At 39.8% G+C, this 22,996-nt stretch overlaps 1 protein-coding gene across 1 annotated transcript in view; it reads right to left on the bottom strand.

The window, feature by feature from the left end:
• The window catches only part of LOC115108179 (3',5'-cyclic-AMP phosphodiesterase 4D-like), a 182,488-nt gene extending 159,924 nt beyond the window's left edge, over positions 1-22,564 (bottom strand). The window contains exons 1-5 of the mRNA XM_029632231.2: positions 22,404-22,564; positions 18,926-19,309; positions 18,520-18,680; positions 16,185-18,191; positions 12,008-12,076 (exon numbers count right to left, since the gene is read on the bottom strand). Of these exons, the coding sequence (XP_029488091.1) occupies positions 12,008-12,028 (21 nt within the window). The 5' untranslated portion in view covers positions 12,029-12,076; positions 16,185-18,191; positions 18,520-18,680; positions 18,926-19,309; positions 22,404-22,564. The remainder of the gene's footprint in view (positions 1-12,007; positions 12,077-16,184; positions 18,192-18,519; positions 18,681-18,925; positions 19,310-22,403) is intronic.
• Between the last annotated feature and the right edge of the window lie 432 nt (positions 22,565-22,996).

The raw sequence follows: 22,996 nt of genomic DNA, 5'->3' as shown, positions 1-22,996 counted from the left end.
CTATAAATTGGAAGGTGCCGGAACCAAAAGTGAGCCTGAGAGGGGGGTGACCTGGGGGGGCTCTGAGGTACAAGAACTCATTTAAAAAGAATTAATAATAAAGCATTGCATGCAATATCTTCACTTTTGAGTGCTGACATAGAACAGTAGAGTAGAGAGAGGTGCTTGCAGAAGTTGCACACATGGGGAAAATAAATTGTAGCCTAGGGTCCGGGAAAAATATGGCCTTTATAAATACATTTTATGCAATTCTAAACTTTTTTTTTTATTACCTCACAAATGATTGAAATGACAGGCAACAGTGCATGTTCAGACCCCTTAACTTTTTCCACATTTCGTGATGTTACAGCCTTATTCTAAAATAGATTCAATAGTTTTTTCCCTCATCAATCTACACACAATACCCCATAATAACAATGCAAAAACAGATATATCACATTTGTATAGTATTTATACCCTTACTCAGTACTTTGTTGAAACACCTCTGGCAGCGATTACAGCCTCGAATCTTCTTGGGTATGATGCTACAAGCTTGTGTCATGACATGCCCCTGAGGGGAAGATCAAAACACCCCTCCCCCCCTTTCTCTCTCCACAGTTTTATGATGGTCCTAAATACTCTGCTTCTGGGTCTGTAGTATTGGGATTGGAATGTCTGACTGTGGGACACAGAGAGAGACTTGGCCAAACTTTAACATAAAAAAAAGTTGAATGATGAAACAGTATTTCTGTATTTCCGGACAGTTCGAATGGTCGGTGGGAAATCAAGGAATGACCTTCCCTGAATTTGTTTCATTTGGTGACCTCATGAAAGACAGGAGACCCACATTACTGTATCTTTGTTTGTATACACTTCTAAATTATGGGGTTTGCATCTGAATGTTGTATAAAATAAATGATAAAGTAAAAGAATAATTTTGGAAAGAATGTGATTTTAGTCTTCTAAATGAGAATTGTTTTTCATAGTAACTTATGGTCATTCAGTGGCCACCCCCCGTGAGCACAGACATTTACATCGGCGTCATGGAACGCCCCTTCTCTACTCCAGTATAAAACCCACTTTCGGCAAAACGTACATTAGATCAAAACATGCCGGGTTGCTGCCGTGTGAAGTGGTTCTAGCTATGACCTGAATAATCAACCATTGAGACCAGAGAGCATGGAGCGGTAGCGAAATGTTGAAATGGTTGGAAATTTAAAAACAGACCAGAGGACGTAGGGACGCAGTCCATACGTTACAAATGGTTAAGAAGAAAATCTCTACAACTGAAGACTACGCATTCAGTTTGCAGCTGTTGGAGTACTTTAGTCTGGTAAACGCGAGCGATCGAACGACCTAATGGTACTCTGAAAGATCCATTCTAAAAGAACATTTCACTATCAAACTACCATTTGTACGCCTGACGTATTCATTATAACAAGCTACGACTACGAAAGACTTTGATCGCTGGTGGACGAACCTGAGACTTTCTGTCGACTGACTATCCAGAAGACGGACCGGCGATCACAGAAAGGGACAAAGGCATACACTCGTAAATATGTAAATTGCTATTTATTTTTGAACGAACAGCTGCTCATGTGCAAAAGGGTTAGCATTTCCATGAGCGTGGTTATCAACTGTATGTACGTGTCCACTCTGCCTTTCCCGCTCTTGAGCTGTCCCCACCCCTTTCCTTTGTCTACTTAGCCGTCATATCGGTTTCATCCACTAGGGACTTTTCTTTGTATCATGTTAGTAACCAATGTATGACCTATTGTGTGTGTGATTATTTAGTTAGTTAAGCCAATTTGTATATCGCTGATTCATAATTTATGCTAGGATTCGTGCCAATATCCAAGGGTTTGCGACATTAATAAGTGACTGTAATCGATAAGATACGAAAATATCTGAATAGAGTTCAATTCTGGAAATAGTAACTGTTTAAACATTTTCCCATGGTGCCCTGACTTCCTAGTTAATTACTATTCCATGATTTGTTAAAATCACAGAATAATTACACAGAGAATTGTTTTGATTATCTAACAGTCTTCACATTTATTGACAGCCAACATTACGACACGTGGCACACCTGTATTTGGGGTGTTTCTCCCATTCTTTTCTGCAGATCTTCTCCGTCAGGTTGGATGGGGAGCGTCGCTGCACGGCTATTTTCAGGTCTCTCCAGAGACTCCTGCATTGTCTCCAATACTCCTGCATTGTCTTGGCTGTGCCCTTAGGGTCGTTGTCCTGTTAGAAGGTGAACCGTCGCCACAGTCTGAGCTTGGACCAGGTTTTCATCAAGGATCTGTTTGTACTTTGTTCATCTTTCCCTCGATTCTGACTAGTCTTCCAGTCCTTGCTGCTGAAAAACATCCCCACAGCATGATGCTGCCACCACCATGCTTCACCATAGCGATGGTGCCAGGTTTCCTCCAGACGTGACGCTTGGCATTCAGGCCAAAGAGTTCAATATTGGTTTCATCAGACCAGAGAATCTTGTTTGTCATGGTCTGGGAGTTCTTTAGCAAACTCCAAGCGGGCTGTCAAGTGCCTTTTACTGAAGAGTGGCTTCCATTGGCCACTACCATAAATGCCTGATTGGTGGAGTGCTGCAGAGATGGTTGTCCTTCTGGAAAGTTCTCCCATCTCCACAGAGTAACTTTGAAGCCCTGTCAGAGTGACCTTCGGGTTCTTGGTCACCTCCCTGACCAAGGCCCTTCTCCCCCGATTGCTCAGTTTGGGCAGGCGGTCAACTCTAGGAAAAGTCTTGGTGGTTCCAAACTTTTTCCATTTAAGAATGATGGAGGCCCTGTGTTCTTGGGGACCTTCAATGCTGCAGACATTTTTTGGAACCCTTCCCCAGATATGTGCCTCGACACAATCCTGTCTCGGAGCTCTACGGACAATTCTTTTGACCTCACGGCTTGGTTTCTGCTCTGAAATGCAATGTCAACTGTGGTACAGTATATCGACAGGTGTGTGCCTTTCCAAATCATGTCCAATCAATTGAATTTCCTACAGATGGACTCCCAATGAAGTTGTAGAAACATCTCAAGGATGATCAATGGAAACAGGACGCACCTGAGCTCAATTTCGAGTCTTATTGCAAAGGGTCTGAATACTTATGTAAATAAGGCATTTGTTAGTTTTAAAGAAACAGTTTTTGCTTTGTCATTGAGTATTATTGAGTGTCTAGATTGATTAGGATTTTATTTAATCCATTTTAAAATAAGGCTGTAATGTAACAAAATGTGTAAAAAGTCAAAGGGTCTGAATATTTTCTGAATGTACTGTAGTTTGACACTGACAAACTAAGAATCTGACATCAATAAAATCAACCTTGCCTTGAATCTATCAATAACCTAGGCCTACATGTGTGGAGACACATATATTGTACATTGATGAGGTAGTTAGTCCAAAAAAAAAAAAAGCTTTCCAGTTTCACTGACTCACCCAATAATGCACAGCTCACTTATAGGCGGTGGCCGATGCACTCGTGCCAAAAGCTTCTCTTTCTTGTTTAGAAGTTGATAACTTGGTAGCCTACAGACAGATTAGTCTTTTCTTTTCAGCAGGATCCATTTGCTTTCCAACCTGTTTTCCCTTGATTGTATTTAAAATAATAAGAAAGGCCTGTTTTGGCTGCATGCTGTTCACTGACAGATTTGCCACACCGTTCCCGACTGTAAGCATGCCTTGTGATTGGGCTACACACAATCCACAGATTACATTTTGTTTTAAATAGCCCATTGAACATCTGTGCCTAAATTATAGGCCTACTCCTTGGTGTCGTATTCTGAATGATGTAATTTATTTTTTAATAGACAGCAGTAATTCTAGAACTTTGGCAAATATATCTCAATTTAATCAAATCAATTATGAAGAGGGGGAGAGAGATGAAAGAAAGAGAATGTCATTCTAGTTCTGTGAGAGATACAGGCTTGCTTCTCTCTCTCTCACCACTGCCATGGCCACGCATTGGTTTATATGCTACAATGTTGCGCAAACCATGAGGACCAACACAAATCAATTCTTAGAATATTAGGCACTATTTTCACAGTATGTTTTTTTAGGGAGGCAGCCAGGTGAATTACAGAGGAGTCAACTTGGATGAACTGTGATTGTTTTTATTAGGATTTCGACATCGCAAAATATTTTTCATGCCACGAGATGTGCCATATCCTGACAAATGGGTTCCGGAACAAAACAGTCCAAAACAAGAGGTCAAATTAAGCACGGGTCCTAACTGTTTAAAAAATATATATACATACTGCCTTCAGAAAGAATTCACAACCCATGACTTATTCCACATTTTGTAGTGTTACAGGATGAATTTAAAATGGATTACATTTAGATTTTGTGTCACTGGGAAACACACAATACCCCATATTATCAAAGTGGAATTATGTTTTTAGACATTTTTACAGATGTATTGAGATCTATTTTTGAGTCAATAAGCATTCAACCCCTTTGTTATGGCAAGCCTAAGTAAAAATGTTCTTAACAAGTCAAGTAATAGGCTCTAATTTCGGCTGGCGTTTCAGCAGCACTTCCAATTTCGTCATGCAAAAACTGTCACACTGGCATTTTCCAGCAATATACCTGTCTTATATCAGCTCGCTTGTGCCCAGATAGGCAGGGTGGAAATATTTGAGGTGCATTCCTAAAAACATGATCCAAAGTGATCATTTCAGGCAGTGGTGATAGTGGGCTGGATAGTGATATTTAAGACCAACCAGTAACGCAGTTGGTTATGGCATGACTTTTGACAGCGGAAAGGCAGCCTATCCAGCCATGACGCACACTGCCCATATGCACATTGAACAAGAGTAGCCTAATGTGCTTTTGGTGCCTGTATACTTCGTATTTTTGTCTGCCCAATGAAATTGCGAAGCCGATAAAGGGTTTGGCTACTGGGACCGCTTGCAAATACATCTTAAATCACCTAAGCTTTATTAAAATATCAAGTCTGAGAGGAGTAAAACAGTGAGCCGACATTCCCTTTTTAATCTATGCATTGTAGGCAGGCCCACATTCATTTAGCCATACAGGTCCCGTTTTGGTTGTGCGTAAAAACCCCTCCATGATGTAGGCTGCATGTCCATCATGAGAGATGAGGTTCACTGGTATTCACCGAGGTTCTCATATTTAGAAGTTCTGTAACCTGTAACAACTGCTTGTTTTCCATTTCATACGCTCAAAACCCAAGACCTCCCTTAGGGCCAACTACAAGACTGGTTCAACAGCAGTGACGGTCTTTTTTATCCTGGCCATTTTATGACTACAAAAACATAGGCCAATTTGGGAAGAGTATAACGGTGAGTGAACGTTCTCCCTTTCTCTTTATATTGGATCTTTGTCCAGCTACTTTGACAAGTTTGGATGCGCATAAAACCCTCAATAGTCTGCATTGTTTTAATATTATATGCCCACAGGGAGATAATGGTGGTGCCTGTAAGTGACATAACAACAACTTGTTTTAAATAGGCTATGTTTAGTTTAGAATTTTATTAGAATTATTCATTCTCTTTTTAGGCCTTATCAATGTTTAATTTAGCTTATTGACAATGTCTGGCATGTCCATGCTGAGCCATAATGTAATTTACAGTAGGCCTAGCCACTACCGTATATCAGTGTGAATGCTACTGAAGCCATGCAATTACTTAGAACAATATGGACTGCAAATGGGTTCAAGTTAATGTATTTAGCAAATATTGGTCTACATTTTGTTATTTCATATCTGTAAGCCATTTAACAAACTATAACAGACTAACATTAGACTTGGGAGTTGATTCCAAGGCAATACATAGGTTTGTTAAAATAGAGCCCAATAAGTTGCATGGACTAACTCTTGTGTGCAATAGTATTTAACATTATTTTTGAATGACTACCTCATCTCTGTACCCAACACATTCAATTATCTGTAAGGTCCCTCAGTTGACCAGTGAATTCCAAACACAGATTCAACCACAAAAGACCAGGGAGGTTTTCCAATGCCTCGCAAAGAAGGGCACCTATTGGTAGATGGGTAAACATAAAAAAAAGCAGACAAAGAATATCCCTTTGAGCATGGTGAAGTGATTAATTACACTTTGGATGGTGTATCAGTACACCCAGTCACTACAAAGATAGACGTCCTTTCTAACTCAGTTGCCAGAGAGGAAGGAAACCACTCAGGGATTTCACCATGAGGCCAATGGTGACTTTAAAACAGAGTTTAATGGCTGTGATAGGAGAAAACTGAGAATGGATCAACAAAATCGTATTTACTCCATGGAACTAACCTAAATGTCAAGAGTGAAAAGAAGGAAGCCTGTACAGAATAACAAATGTTCCAAAACATGCATCCTGTTTGAAATAAGTCACTAAATTAAAAACGGAAATAAATGTGGCAAAGTAATTAACTTCATGTCCTGAATAAAGTGTTATGTTTGGGGCAAATCTAACAACACATCACCGAGTACCACTCTTCATATTTTCAAGCATGGTGGTGGCTGCATCATGTTATGGGTACTGTATGCTTGTCATCGGCAAGGACTAGGGAGTGTTTTTAGGATTAAAAGAAAGAATAGAGCTAAGCACAGGAAAAACCACAGTAACCTAAAACACAACGGCAAATATACACTGGAGTTGCCTAGTTAATGTTTTGACTTAAATTGTCTTGGAAATCTATGGCAAGACTTGAAAATGGCTGTCTAGCGAGGATTAACATCCAACTTGACAGAGCTTGAAGAACATGGAAAATAATGTGCACATTTTGTACAATCCAGGTGTACAAAGCTCTTATAGACTTACCCAGAAAGACAGAGCTGTAAACGCTGCCAAAGGTGATTCTAACATGTATTGACTCAGGGGTGAGAATACTTATGTAAATTTGATATTTCTGCATTCCATTTTCAATACATTTTCCACTTTGTCATTATGGGGTATTATGTGTATATGGTTGAGAAAGAAAACGATTTAATATTTTTTGAATTCCGGCTGTAACACAAAAAAAATCTGGAATAAGTCAAGGGGTATGAATACTTTCTGAAGGCAGAGTCTTCACATCTGCTGATTTTAAATTACATTAAACAAAAAAAAATATTCAGAAAACTTAGGCTGGGCTTTGCTCCTTTCATATTTATTTTGAAACCGGCCTCAGTCCTCTGAAAACCTAACCCTGGGATATTTTCCTTTTTCATCTGGATTACAATTGCACACATTTTAATGCGAAAGACACACCAGAATGGCTTTCTAAGAGGTGTTGAGTGTTCGTGAGTGGTCCTGACTGAAAACTGCTTGAAAAATCGGAAATAAAGTTTGAATAGTGCTGTCCATCAGTTTCCCAACCACATTTACTGCACTTTATTTAACTAGGCAAGTCAATTAAGAACAAATTCTTGTTTACAATGACGGCCTATACTGGCCAAACTCGGACGACGCAGGGCCAATCAGAATCGGGGGCCCGTATGGAGACGGAGAACAAACATGGGCTGCCCACCTGGGACAAACCTAATTGAAAATCACATTCACAGCCTAGTTATTGCCCATATAGGTCTCACTATACACCCATCCTTTACCCAGATGTACAGTGCATTCGGAAAGTATTCAGACTGCTTGACTTTTTTAAATATTTTTTTTTACTCTAAAATGGATTAAATACATTTTAAAAATCATCAATGTACACACAATACCCCATAATGAGAAAGCGAAAACAGGTTTTTATAAATGTACAGTTATAAAAAATTTAAAACAAAAATATCTTATTTACATACAGTTGAAGTCAGAAGTTTACATACACTTAGGTTGGAGTCATTAAAACTAAAACATCTACTTTGAGCATGACACAAATAATTTTTCCAACAATTGTTTACAGACAGATTATTTCACTGTATCACAATTCCAGTGGGTGAGAAGTTTACATACACTAAGTTGACTGTGCCTTTAAACAGCTTGGAAAATTCCAGAAAATGATGTCATGGCTTTAGAAGCTTCTGATAGGATAATTGACATCATTTGAGTCAATTGGAGATGTACCTGTGGATGTATTTCAAGGCCTACCTTCAAATGCAGTGCCTCTTTGCTTGACATCATGGGAAAATCAAAAGAAATCAGCCAAGACATCAGAAAAAAAATTGTTGCACACAGGGACAAAGATCGTACCTTTTGGAGAAATGTCTTCTGATCTGATGAAACAAAAATAGAACTGTTTGGCTATAATGACCATCGTTATGTTTGGAGGAAAAAGGGGGAGGCTTGCAAGCTGAAGAAGACCATCCCAACCGTGAAGCACGGGGATGGCAGTATCATGTTGTGGGGTGCTTTGCTGCAGGAAGGACTGGTGCACTTCACAAAATAGATGGCATCATGAGGAGGACAATTATGTGGATATATTGAAGCAACATCAAGAAATCAGTCAGGAAGTTTAAGCTTGGTTGCAAATGGGTCTTCCAAATGGACAATGATCCCAAGCATACTTCCAAAGCTGTGGCAAAATGGCTTAAGGACAACAAATCAAGGTATTGGAGTGGCCATCACAAAGCCCCTCAATCGCATAGAACATTTGTGGGCAGAACTGAAAAAGTGTGTGCGAGCAAGGAGGCCTACAAGCCTGACTCAGTTACACCAGCTTTGTCAGGAGGAATGGGCCAAAATTCACCCAACTTATTGTGGGAAGCTTATGGAAGGCTACCCGAAATGTTTGACCCAAATTAAACAATTTAAAGGCAATGCTACCAAATACTAATTGAGTGTATGTGAACTTCTGACCCACTGGGAATGTGATGAAAGAAATAAAAGCTGAAATAAATCATTCTCTCTACTATTATTCTGACATTTCACATTCTTAAAATAAATTGGTGATCCTAACTGACCTAAAACAGGGAATTTTTACTGGGATTAAATGTCAGGAATAGTGAAAAACTGAGTTTAAAATGTATTTGGCTAAGGTGTATGTAGGTATTCAGACCATTTGCTATGAGACTTGAAATTGAGCTCAGCTGCATCCAGTTTCCATTGATCAGCCTCGAGATGTTTTTCAACTTGGATGGAGTCCACCTGTAGTAAATTCAATTGATTGGACATGATTTGGAATGGCACACACAGGTCTATAGAAAAGGTCCCACAGTTGATAGTGCATGTCAAAACAAAAACCAAGTCATGAGGTCGGGAAGGGTACCAAAAAAAATACCGCAGCATTGACAAACTAAGCAATCGGGGGAAAAGGGCCTTGGTCAGGGAAGTGACCAATAACCAGATGGTCATTCTGACAGAGCTCCAGAGTTCCTCTGAGGAGATGGGAGAACCTTCCACAAGGACAACCATCTCTGCAGCACTCCACCAATCAGGTGGAATAGAGTGGCCAGACAGAAGCCACTCCTCAGTAAAAAGGCACATGACAGCCCGCTTGGAGTTTGCCAAAAAGCACCTAAAGGACTCTGACCATGAGAAACAATATTCTCTGGTCTGATGAAACCAAGATCGAACTCTTTGCCCTGAATGCCAAGTGTCACGTCTGGAGGAAACCTGGTACCATCCCTACTGTGAAGCATGGTGGTGGCAACATCATGCTGTGGGGATTTGTTTCAGCGGCAGGAAATGCAAGACTAGTCAAGTTCGAGGGAGAGATGAATGGAGCAAAGTACAGAGGGATCATTGATGAAAACGTGCCCCAGAGCTCTCAGGACCTCAGACTGGTGCGAAGGTTCACCTTCCAACGGGACAATGACCTTAAGCACACAGCCAAGAAAATGCAGGAGTGGCTTTGGGACAAGTCTCTGAATGTCCTTAAGTGGCCCAGCAAGAGCTCAGGCCTGAACCCGATCTAACATCTCTGGAGAGACCTGAAAATTGCTATGCAGCGACGCTCCCCATCCAATCCTTGAGAGGATCTGCAGAGAAGAATGGGAGGAACTCCCCAAATATAGGTGGGCACGCTTGTAGCGTCGTACCTAAGGTTGCACATTGAGTAATATTCAGAGGTGGAAACTTTCTGTGGGAATATATGGGAATTAACTGGAATATATGCAAACTAATATTAATACCATTTAAATGTAGATGTTTTTTTGCATTGGATATATTTACCATATCATACGGAGACTGAAACATAAACCTCTTACCTTATCATAAGTAGGCTTTATTTACAAATGATTCAATCCTTCCAATTTAGTTAAATTAGTTGACTCTTCAGCTGGGATGATTTCACTGAACAAAAAGAAAGTGAATATCGAATGATCCCCAATGATCCATCACATCTCCCAAAACCGTTTTCAACATACATCTGTAAAATGATGGTCTAGAAACTAAGGCTTTGGTGGTCTTCCTCTCAGGCTTCCATTTCTTCTCTCTGGACCACCTCAATGTCCACCTCTTGAACATCATACTCTGGGCCTCATATTCACTGTCACTTTCCAACCTCGTTGAGGATGACTCGTTGCCTGGTGAAAAAATACTCAAATTTGCCCAGATGGCCACCAATTTTTCAACCCTTGTATTGGTCAGTTTGTTGCGTGCTTTGGTGTGTGTGTTCCAAAACAAGGACCAGTTGCACTCTGAGGAGGATGCTGGTGTGATTTGGAGGATGATGGAGGCATCAGGTGAGAGCCTCAGATACACAAAGTCCCGTCCACCAGGTGGCTGATGAGATATGTTGGCACGACTACCATATTGCATTTCCATCTCAAAGCCCTTGCTTGGAAGTGTACTTCGCCAGACTGCCAAGAACATTGCGCTCATCCAGGCCAAGGTAGTGAGACATGGTAGTGATGACACCATAGGCCTTGTTGATCTCTGCACCAGACAGGATGCTCTTGCCAGCATACTTGGGGTTCAACATGTACCCTGTGGCGTGTATGGTCTTCAGGCAGAAGTATTCACGCTTTTTGATGTATTTCAGAATTTAATTTCTCTCTTGTAGAGTGTATCCATTGTTTTCAGTGCCATGATGTCCTTGAAGAGCAGATTCAATGCATGAGCAGCACAGTCAATGGGTGTGATGTGAGGGTAGGACTCCTCCACTTTAGACCAAGCAGCCTTCATGTTCTAAGTATTGTCTGTCACCAGTGCAAATACCTTCTGAGGTTCAAGGTCATTGGCGACTGCCAATTATTTACTAAATAACTAAAAATCATGTGTCATATACAATATATTCACCCCACCCAGTATTGTAATCAAAACTTACCAGAAAGCATGTAGTCCTTGGCTCAGACAGTGTAGTAGTGTGGGCTCAATAGCATCTCATTAGTGTGCAAGATCTTGAGACTCAGCTGTTCATGTGATGGAAGAATGCACCTTGCATGCAATTGGAGATAGTTTAACCAAAATATGCCACAAGACCTAGAATTTCCTTATGAGTATCCCACAAAAAAGGTTCACTGTTATTAGCTTACTTTTTAAAATGAATTTAAGCAAAATTCCCGGGCTTAATTTCCCATGGAAAATTTCCGGAACAATTCTGTAAATTTACCGGAAAGTTTCCGACCCTTTGCAACACTAGTCATACCAAAGAAGAATCAAGGCTGTAATCGCTGCCTAGTGTGCTTCAACAAAGTACTGAGTAAAGGGTCTACTACTTATGTAAATGTGATATTTACTTTTTTGCTTTATCATTATGGGGTATTGTATATAGATTGATGAGGGGAAAAAACAATTGAATCCATTTTAGAATAAGGCTATAACATAAGAACAAATTTTAAAAGTCTAGGGGTCTGAATAATTTCCAAATGCACTGTAACCCATTTGGGTAAACCACTAGGGCAACTTATGAAGCCCAACATGGCAACCACATGGGGCAAATGTGGATACTGAGGACAAAACCTTGTGGGTCCCCGTTGTGTTTCCCTCATGGGGCCCGTGAAACAGCCCTCCATTAACCATATAGGCCCCACATGGAAATGTTAGCTGGGTTATTTTGGTGAGTTGGTCATTTGGCTGACCAATAAGCATCCTCCAAAATTCCATGACCGTCACAGCCATACCTCTTGGGGCGATAAGGTAAGGAAGTGGTGAGGGTGTGGTGGGAGGGAACACAGCTTTGAATCTTAATTACCTCAGCCAACAGCCAAGACATTGACACAGAAGCTCTGGGACGCCTTCACCCGGTGTGGCAAGACCGCAGCTGAGGGAGGCAAACAGAGAGTTGGGTTGAGATACCTTGTCATCACTTTTCTACCCTAATTTTTTGAGATCTTACTTATACAGCTGAAGAAAATACATATTCTAACAGTGCAGAATATATCATTATTCCACAAGAACCTCAAAATAGCTCAGGATGAGCTACTCTGTTCAACAAACTTTCACAATGGATTCTAGGGAATAAGTACACTAGTGAATAGTGGGCCTATTTCTCACTGGGGGCCTTTTTCTCCAAGAAAAAGAGGTTAATGAACCAGAACAGACAGTTATTACATACATCTGTGTCACTTCAATGAGGCTCATAATATAGTTAAGTGCAGAGTCATAAAAATACACACAGGACCTCTTGAAGTTCTCTGCATAGTGACGCACACTACGGTTTCATAGCAGTAATGCTCGTTGAATCCTAAGAGGGCTAACTTTAGCACGTAAATTATAAAACCTTTGGAAGGTGATAAGAACAGAAAAACACACCCAAATGTCTTGAATTGAATTGAAGCAGGACAAGCATTCACACTCTTTGGATACTGTATGACTCCTAAGGATAGATTCAAATGTTTGTTAAATTAAGTTAACTTAGCCAAGCCAATTCCATTATTAATAAGGTTTAAAGTCAAATAGACTTAGCCTTAAGCAAAATATGCATGTGTATCAAAGTTTGGGCTGAGAAAGATAGAGTGATAAGAAAAGATAAGCACAACACCCTAAGATTGGCACTGAAACAACAATGATCAAATCTTATTGGTCACATGCACTGAATACAACAGGTTCAACAGGTACAACAGACCTTAGTGAAATGCTTACTTACGAGCACCTAGCCAACAATGCAGTTAAAAAAGCAATAAATGAATAAGAAATAAAAGTAACAAGTCATTAAAGAGCAGCAGTAAAATAACAATAGTGAGACTATACACAGGGGGGTACCAGCAAAGAGTCAATGTGCGGGGGCACCGGTTTGTCGAGGTGATTGAGGTAATATGTACATGTAGGTAGGGTTATTAAAGTGATGATAACAACAGAGAGTAGCAGCGGTGTAAAAGAGGGGGGGGGGGGGTCTGGGTAGCCATTTGGGTAACCATTTGATTAGATGTCCAGGAGTCCTATAGCTTGGGGGTAGAAGCTGTTTAGAAGCCTCTTGGACCTAAACAGTGCCCTCTGCACTATCCCACCGTAAGTAACCCAAGTTATGTAAAATACAGTTTTGTCATACCGTGCATTTATATTGTGGTTTATTTTCCCACATTACATCTCTGTATCAAATGAAAGCCTGCTGTTGTGATTGACATCAATTGCCAAGTAGTGTATGCAAACTGAATCTGACATATCCAATGATGGTGAAACCAAATAAATGTTTATCTTCATTTTACAGCTTGTCACACAGGCTGCCAAACTAGAAACACTGCATATTTGGGCATCAGTTTTGTAAATATTTTCTAAGCGTCAGTCAAGCTCAGATTGCACATTTTGTTCCATGGCAATTGGAAAAATCTGTTGAAAAGCAGTAGTACCCCATCTACAGGACACAAAAAGTAATCTTTATCAGAAGACTACCATACACTGTGCATTCTAGATACTGCCCCTCACAATCATTAAGTACTGCGTATAGGCTACTACTGTAAAGAATAATCTACTTTATTTGTAAAGCGCTTGTCAACATAGTGCTCAAAGATCCAAATAATAAGCTGCCATCTAAGCTGTTAAACGTTTCCCCATTCAAAAGGTACTACAATAACATACTGACAGTATATGGACCAGACAGGGGGATTATGTCTGTGAAACAGTAAATTGTTGTTAACTACATATGTATGCGACCCCATGTGAAATGTTTGTACAGGATGCGAAGGGACACATTTTTGTCATACCACAGACCATGCTGTCCCACACTGCCTACCCATGACTGACCGAGCAGAAGAGCTACTATGAATGTCTGAATGGGATACAGATTTACAATTGTTAGCTTAGTTCCTTGGCACTGCATGCAAACTCCAGCAGAGGCTGAGGACCTTCTATTTATACTCAATCAGCAGTAAGTTTGATAGCGTGAGTGAGTGAGTGTGTGAGAGAGGGACGGAGAGATAAATTAGTTGAACAGGAAGAGGGGAAGATAAAGAGAGGAGGGCAAGATTGTATAAATATTTTCTGGGAAATTCATTCTAAATTCATATGGTAATGATGGCCTTCCAAACAGCCATTAAGCGCTGTTCATAAAAATGTCTGAATGTTCAGTATCAGTACTCATAATGTAAACAGTCTTCTTTGCCAAATATAATAATCATGCTTGCACAATCTAAAGTCTCTGAACTTCTTAGCAAAATCTGTCAATTGGAATAGCCTGAACAATAAATGTGGCCCAAGTTACAATGAAGGAACAGATACGAAAGGATATGTCAGAAAAATCTTCAGAAGTTTCCTGAACAACACATTTCGAAATGTGTTTATTTTCACATTTAACATTTTAACATTTAAGTCATTTAGCAGACGCTCTTATCCAGAGCGACTTACAAATTGGTGCGTTCACCTTAAGACATCCAGTGGAACAGCCACTTTACAATAGTGCATCTAAATCTTTCAATTCACAAGCTACAATTAATATATGATCAGTTACACTGATGCCTAATTCATTTCTAGCTAGGCCTACACCATGTAGGCTACATAAATAATAGAACAAGATGACCTAGAAATAAAAATACAATTATTGGACCAATAGATAGGTCTATATTACAACCCTATTAAAATACCAAGAGAATATTGACAAACAAGTTTGGGGAGTATTCTGATTACATGAAAATGAACTGTAAATCAGTTAAATTACCAGCAAAAATATTGTAATCAGATTACAGATACTTTTGACAAACTAGATGATTTTGTTTAAATTCAGAAAGGATGTTTGCTAAAAAACACATTATGACACCTTTCAGTTCTCTCAATGATATTCAATTAGACACTGAAAAAAAGCACAAGTTTAAGTATGGTCCACCTGAGCGAGTCTGACCACAAGTCAGGGACCACTATGATGACACACCAAATGTGTCTGATGGATCCTTTGTCTTCTTCTAATGCCTTAAGAATAAATTAATCCACAAGTAACTGAAAGTAATCTGATTACGTTACTGAGTTTGGGTAATCCAACATTTACTTCACTGATTACCAGTGGCGCAAAATACTTAAGTAAACATACTTTAAAATACTACTTAAGTAGTTTTTGGGGTATCTGTACTTTACTATTTATATTGTTGACAACGTTCACTTTTACTCCACTACATTCCTAAAGAAAATAATGTACTTTTTACTCCTAACATTTTCTCTGCCACCCAAAAGTACTTGTTACAATTTGAATGCTTAGCAGGACAGAAATTGTGAAATTCACACACTTATCAAGATGTCATCCCTACTGCCTCTGATCTGCCGGACTCAATAAACACAAATGCTTCATTTGTAAATTATGTCTGAGTGTTGGAGTGTGCCCCAGGCTATCCATAAATAAATAAAAACAAGACAACTGTGCCATCTGGTTTGCTTAATTTAAGGAATATGAAATAATAATACTTTTACATTTTATACTACATTTTAATTTTGATACTTAAGTAGATTTAAAACCAAACACTTTTAGACATTTACTCAAGTAGTATTTTACTGGGTGAATTTCACTTTTACTTGAGTCATTTTCTATTAAGGTATCTTTACTTTTACTAAAGTATGACATTTGGGGACTTTTTCCACAAGGGATTACAATTTTGGACAGGTAACTAGTAACAAATGGATTGCGTTCAGAAAGTAACCTTCCCAACCCTGTATAAACTGGATAAAGACAAGACACAAATGACACACCTGCCAGAATTGAGTAAGGCACGTAGGCTCAACTTTAAGATTTCCAGTTAGTGGAAGACACATTTTGGAAATTAAAAGAGTTTAAGAGAGCCATTATTGAGTTATTCCCCCTGCATTTGTAGGCTATAGCCAATTACAATCAAAACATACTTTATTTAATTCCTTGACAAATGTAAATCCCACATTTCACTGTCTGTCGAAATGTCGTGTTCCTGTTTAAAAGTCAAACACGTAACGTTATTTGAAAAGTTTCACTTTCCTACCTTTGGTCGACTTTTGTATTTCAGATAAGAAAGACACCAACAACTGCAGCTTATGAAGGAAAATGTAGTTCTGTTTCTTCATTGAAGTTCGTTGTCTTTATCACCGTACTTTTTTTATTATTGCTTTTTAGACTTGAAACTCTGTCCGTGCTGCTTTCGTTGCGAACCGCGTTCAGTCACATGCCAGGAAATGTTTGTGGCTGTAAACAATGTTAGCGTGCAACGGAGCAGGACACGCAGTTCAGTCAAATTATGGGAAGCTGAACAGTGAGCAGCTAAATAGTTTTTTTCGCTCTAACTTCACCGTCTTGTCAATGACAACAAGCCTGGAGTTTATTGAGAAAGCGACCTATATTATTGTCAATTTTCCCGGTTGTTGTCATAGCATTACTTTAGTTAACACAGGTAAACAAACACAAATTGTGCTATTGACTAGCTGTTTGTGGGTCACATAAAAAAATGTGTCTTAGAATAACAATTTATATAACCCTACCCCTAAATATATATATATATATATATATATATATATAACACGTCTGGAGAACAGAAAACATAATTCAAACCATACAAAAATTAGGCAGAGAATTTGGAGAAGCTTTATTTCTAATGATACCTGACACATTGGCTGCATTTACACGGGGGCGTATTCATTATAGAAACCGTTTGCCATTTAAAACAAAACGGAAGCAAACTGCAAAAGGAACGAAACGAATACCCGAATTGTCCAATAGAAACTATCGTTTGCGTCTTCTGTTTGGAGTAAACGGTTTATTTTAAAATACTTTACCGGTTGTCCATGCGGGTGGTCTTTTTGCAGGTAGGACTGTGAGACATCCACAGTGAAGTATAATTAAATAAACGTTTCAAAGCGCTGGTAGAGCGTTAAGTATTCTATAATCACTTGAAGCATGCCACAAGTCGCAAATACAGGCATGATACTTGCCAAACTCTTGCACGCGTTTACATAGTTCGGTGCATGCTTCAGGTGATAGAAATCGGAACACACTACCAGTGCTTTGGTAACTTTATTGGAGTATACTTTCCTGCGGATATATTGTCTGGCATTCCTAAGGTCAAAAGAACCAACAGCGGGTAGAGTATGGTTTCCCAAACTTTTTAGGCTGCTAACCCCATTAGATAAAAAAAAAAAAAGGTGATGTAATCAACAGCCAATGTTTACTTTTTAAATTGGAGCTATGACAGTCTATTACAAATCAGTTGGACAGTACTTTTGACATTATTCAAATCTGATGGAAGTATGGTTTGAAGTGACTGAAATGCATCAAAAAGGTATTGGGAAGTTCAGAAGATCATCTGGCAATAAGCAATAAACAATATGCAATAAACATTTTGGAGTTTCTCTCAGGACCCCATTTTCTAATCTGGCCATGACCCCTAGTTTGAGTCAATTTAAATGTTGTTTTATTTAACATGCTGTCTTGTAGAGGTTATGAGAGGAAACTTTCCTTATCCAAACACATTTCTACCAGACATAGAATTCCAGATAACCCAATTCTGTACATTTGCCAATAATTTGGCTTTTGACAAATCAGATCTGATCTTTTTGCAATAATTGGACAAAAGAGCAGAATTGGGCTGCCTGTGTAAGCGCAGCCATTGTCTGTGCATCTTCTACATTATGGTTCTTGACGCCATCCATCTGTGAATGAATAGTACTTCACCTTGGGCCAATGATCAACTTTAGTATGCTGCTGACCAACCTCAGAGTAGATATTCCGTGCTACATCACAGGGTTGATTGTAGCCCTTGGGCTATACTGATTTCTTTCAAACATTTGTCACTTGCCAGCAGCCAGACAAAACAAACAAAGACAGGAAAAAAACATGATGGTGGATGACATGTCATGAACGGCACCATCTGAACCCAAACAAAAGACTGATTTACATTCTATCAGTTCTGGGTCAATGGCTTTGTCTCATGATGTGTTATCTTTCAGAATTGTTTTGTTGGATAACGGGCAAATGGAGACTCTTCATTCATCTTGCCCTGAAAACGGGAATAAAAAGGAGTTTTAAAAAAACGATTTCTACCTTTTGAACACATTGTATGAGAGAGAAAAAGGACTGGAGCATAAAAAAATGCTTAAAGCACAACATATAGAAAAGGAAATCATCTTTGCATATAATTAAAAGTCAATTTAATTTATCTGATAAATTCTCCTAATTCTCATATGTTAACATCCATTTTGGTTTGGTTTCCTGTGCGTTACACAGCATTTCTTCACTTCCATATCTGAATGTCCTGTACATTCAACGGAAAGCTCTTTTGCATGCAATATCTGTCGTATGCTATCCTCACAGAAAAATGTACTCACCATTGGCACATCTTCGAGCCTCTCAAACTTTGAACCTCTGGAATTAATGAACTTTGCAATCCCAACAGCCAGTAGAAGACCCAGACAGATGCAAAATATGCATAGGACTGCTACAAGACCCGGACTCCTTGATAAGTCATGGCTCTCATCACTTTGTAAAGCTAAAGAATAAATTACAGTGAAAAAGTATAGTTACGCAAATATATGAATCAGTTGTCTTAAAAGTCGGCAACTGTATTGATTAATTCTGTGGCATTTACAAAACATGAAAATGCTGTTATCTTGAAAACGTAATTATAATAGAACCTAGGTGCCCATTGGTAACAGCTTTACCGCTAAGACTCACTGTCTGCAGGGATTCATTTGATGAATTCAATAATATACTATTTGAATCTGAAACACACACCTGTGCTTGAGCTCATGTTCCCTGTGGTAAGATCAGAGTTTGGTGACAAAGTTGACGAGAAGTTTGAGGATGTGGAGTCATGAGAAGTTGTTCCAGTTGGGGTCTGATTTGTAGAAGTGTCCGCTGTAAAACCTGTAGAGGTGGTGCTACCATCGGATGCTTGTGATGGAGTCAGTGTCTGAGAGGATTGGGAAGGCTCAGATGTCGGTGATGATTCCAATGGGACTTCAGTGTTACCAGTAGGTGCTGAATCAGGTGTTTCACTGACTTTGAGACTTGTTTCACTGGCTTTTGAGGCAGGGACCGTTGTGGTGATGACAGACAATGTTGGGGTAGTCTTGTTGGTATCCTTCAATGAAGACAAGTTTGGGGCTCCAGTGGACCCTGCATTAAAAGATTGTTTTTATTGAATCATTTCACATTTACAAACTAGGCATGCATACATATATTTATCATATTTAGTTATGCTCTGCAACTGGCTCATCCCTGTTAACAAATCTGTATCGGAGTTCAATGTTTTGAGACAATTTTTTTGTTGTTAAACACATTGAGACAAAACCTGGTATGCTTTCGGGTAGTCTCTCGTGATAGACTGTTACTGGCCAGCGCACAAGCAACATTTGGTTCTGTACTTGGTCGATCTGGGGTGTCAAAAAGAAATGTAATGTGGAAAAGTCTAGTTCCCTTCTGTTTATCTAATGAAAAACAACACTTCACATTTGCATATAATGAAAGTAATATCCCCGTCATTTGCATTGAAGAAGAGACGGAGATGTCGGGGTGCCTTGTAAGGATCCGACGGCGAGTGAGTAATCCGACTCTACCATCAGTCCTATTAGCCAACATGCAATCATTGGATAATAAAATGGATGAGGTCCGATCAAGACTATCCTACCAACGGGACATTAAATACTGTAATATCTTATGTTTCACTGAGTCATGTCTGAACGACAACATGTATAACATACAACTGGCTAGGTTTTCAGTGCATCAGCAAGATAGAACAGCTGCCTCCAGTAAGACAAAGGGTGGCGGTCTATGTCTATTTGTAAATAACAGGTGTTCCATGAAATCTAGTATTAAGGAGCTCTTAAGGTTTTGCTCACCTGAGGTAGAGTATCTCATGATAAGCTGTAGACCACACTATTTACCAAGGAATTTTTCAACAATATTTTTCGTAGCTGTCTATTTACCACCACAAACCGATGCTGGCACTAAGACCGCACTCAACAAGCGGTATAAGCAAACAAGAAAATGCTCATCCAAAGGTGGCACTCCTAGTGGCCCGGGGACTTTGATGCAGGGAAACGTAAATCTGTTTTACATAATTTCTACCAGCATGTTACATGTGCAACCAGAGGAGAAAAAAAACTCCAGACCACCTTTATTCCACTCACAGAGAAGCGACAAAGCTCGCCCTCCATTTGGCAAATCTGACCATAACTCTATCTTCCTGATTCCTGCTTACAAGCAAAAACTAAAACTAAATTACTATGGCTTTGAGGAGTACACCACATCAGTCACTGGCTTCATCAATAAGTGCATCAGTGACATCATCCCCACAGTGACCGTACGTACATACCCCAACCAGAAGCCATGGATTACAGGTAACATCCGCACGGAGCTAAAGGGTAGAGCTGCCGCTTTCAAGGAGCGGGACTCTAACCCGGACGCTTATAAGAAATCCCGCTATGTCCTCCGACAGGCAAAGCGTCAATACAAGACTAAGATCGAATTGTACTACACCGGCTCCGACGCTCGTCGGATGTGGCACGGCTTGCAGACTATTACGGACTATAAAGGGAAGCACATCCGCGAGCTGCCCAGTGACACAAGCCTACCAGATGAGTGAAATTACTTCTATGCTCGCTTCAAGGCAAGCAACACTGAAGCATGCATGAGCGCATCAGCTGTTCCAGACGACTGTGTGATCACACTTTCCGTAGCCAATGTGAGTAAGACCTTTAAACAGGTCAACATTCACAAGGCCGCAGGGCCAGACATATTTCTTTGCATACCGCCCCAACAGGTCCACAGATAATGCAATCTCTATTGCCCTCCACACTGCCCTTTCCCACCTGGACCAAAGGAACACCTATGTGAGAATGCTATTCATTGACTACAGCTCAGCGTTCAACACCATAGTGCCCTCAAAGCTTATCACTAAGCTAAGGATCCTGAGACTAAACACCTCCCTCTGCAACTAGATCCTTGGACTTGCTGACGGGCTGCCCCCCAGGTGGTAAGGGAAGGTAACAACACATCTGCCACACTGATCCTCAACACGGGGCCCCTCAGGGGTGCATGCTCAGTCCACTCATGTACTTCCTGTTCACCCATGACTGCATGGCCAAGCACAACTCCAACACTATCATTAAGTTTGCAGAAAACACAACAATGGTAGGCCCGATTACCGACAACGATGAGACAGACTTTAGGGAGGAGGTCAGAGACCTGTGGTGCCAGGATAACAACCTCTCTCTCAACGTGATCAAGACAAAGGAGATGATTGTGGACTACAGGAAAAGGAGGACCGAGCACGCATCCATTCTCATCGACGGGGCTGTAGTGGAGAAGGTTGAGATCTTCAAGTTCCTTGGTGTCCACATCACCAACAAACTATCGTGGTCGAAACACACCAAGACAGTTGTAAAGAGGGCACAAAAATGCCTATTCCCCCTCAGGAGACCCCCATTTTTACGCTGCTGCTACTCTCTATTTATTGTCTATGCATAGTTACTTTACCTCTACCTACGTGTACATATTTCCTCAATTACCTTGACTAGCCTGTGCCCCCGCACCTTGACTCTGTACCGGTACCCCCTGTATCTAGCCTCGCTACTGTTATTTTATTGTTCCTCTTTAATTTTTAGTTTTCAATTTTGTATTGTTTTTTACTTCAGTTTATTTGAGTAAATACTTGAACACTTATTTTTCTTAACTGCATTGTTGGTTAAGGGCTTGTAAGTAAGCCTTTCATTATAAGGTCTACCTGTTGTTATCGGCGCATGTGACAAATTACATTTGATTTGATTTAAAACGGTAAGATGTTTAAAAAAATACTTAGTGATTACCAAAGTTCTAGAGCAGGACTTTAACAGACAACCATCGATTCAACTCATCCCAAACTCATATTTGCTTGGACACACACCACTGGCCCTTTAGTTTTTGCTGCAACTTTCTTCATTTGTGACCTAATGTTCTATGGCGTAAGAAAATCCATTGGTTAAATTCAGATCTTTTATTTAATACTTTGTAGCTGCTTTTATGTGCAATATACAGAAATAAATCTATTTCACTTGACTTGAAACCACAATGTCCTGTATACATATTTCCTGGTCATGGTTGTTTTACGGTGTGACCATAACCTCCCTGTTTTGCATAATTTTGCAGGCACAACGGAGCTCTCCATACAGTTTAGGTAAATTATTCTCTAAGGGAATAGGTTTTACGAAGAAGATTTTAAATATTGACTTACCTAGAGTGACGGCTACCAAAACAAAAGGTAGAAATATAGTGACACTCATTGCTCCCGCCATGTTTCCCTAGAGGTATAGACGTGATGGTCAACTTGACAGCATGCCCATATTAATACATCCTTGAAAGCAGGATGTTGGTGAATGGCCAGGGCGATCTGCATCTTTTATTCAATGCCTGGAGCTGGCGAGTCACTGTTTGAACAAGTATGTTTGCTCAATAATGAAACTAACCACCCTTAGAGCTGAGGGAGTTGAATGACAGTCTACAGTCAAGAGGCATTAAAGTGGGATACATTTTTCCACAAAACAATTCATATCCTTCAAACACCCATTCACAGGATAACTTTCTTAATGCATATTTAGTTCCGTCACCTATTATTTAATATGTACTGTTTTAAAATTATTAGAAAAAATATAAAGCCACTTGATTTCCTAAAAATACAAGTGAAACACAAAAATAAAGCAGCATTGCATTGTCTGAGAAGATAATCACAGTTGAACATGAGGACCCTTGAAACATAATTTGCTGTCCCTTCTTACTGATTACATTTATTCTGCCCATCCCACAACAGTGTACGTAGATTAGTAGAAC

This window comes from Oncorhynchus nerka, linkage group LG24 (genome assembly GCF_034236695.1).
Source record: "Oncorhynchus nerka isolate Pitt River linkage group LG24, Oner_Uvic_2.0, whole genome shotgun sequence".
In the NCBI taxonomy this organism is placed as follows: Eukaryota; Metazoa; Chordata; class Actinopteri; order Salmoniformes; family Salmonidae; genus Oncorhynchus; species Oncorhynchus nerka.
The sequence above is the reverse complement of the archived record's forward strand: the minus strand, read 5'-3'. Positions and strand labels throughout refer to the sequence as shown.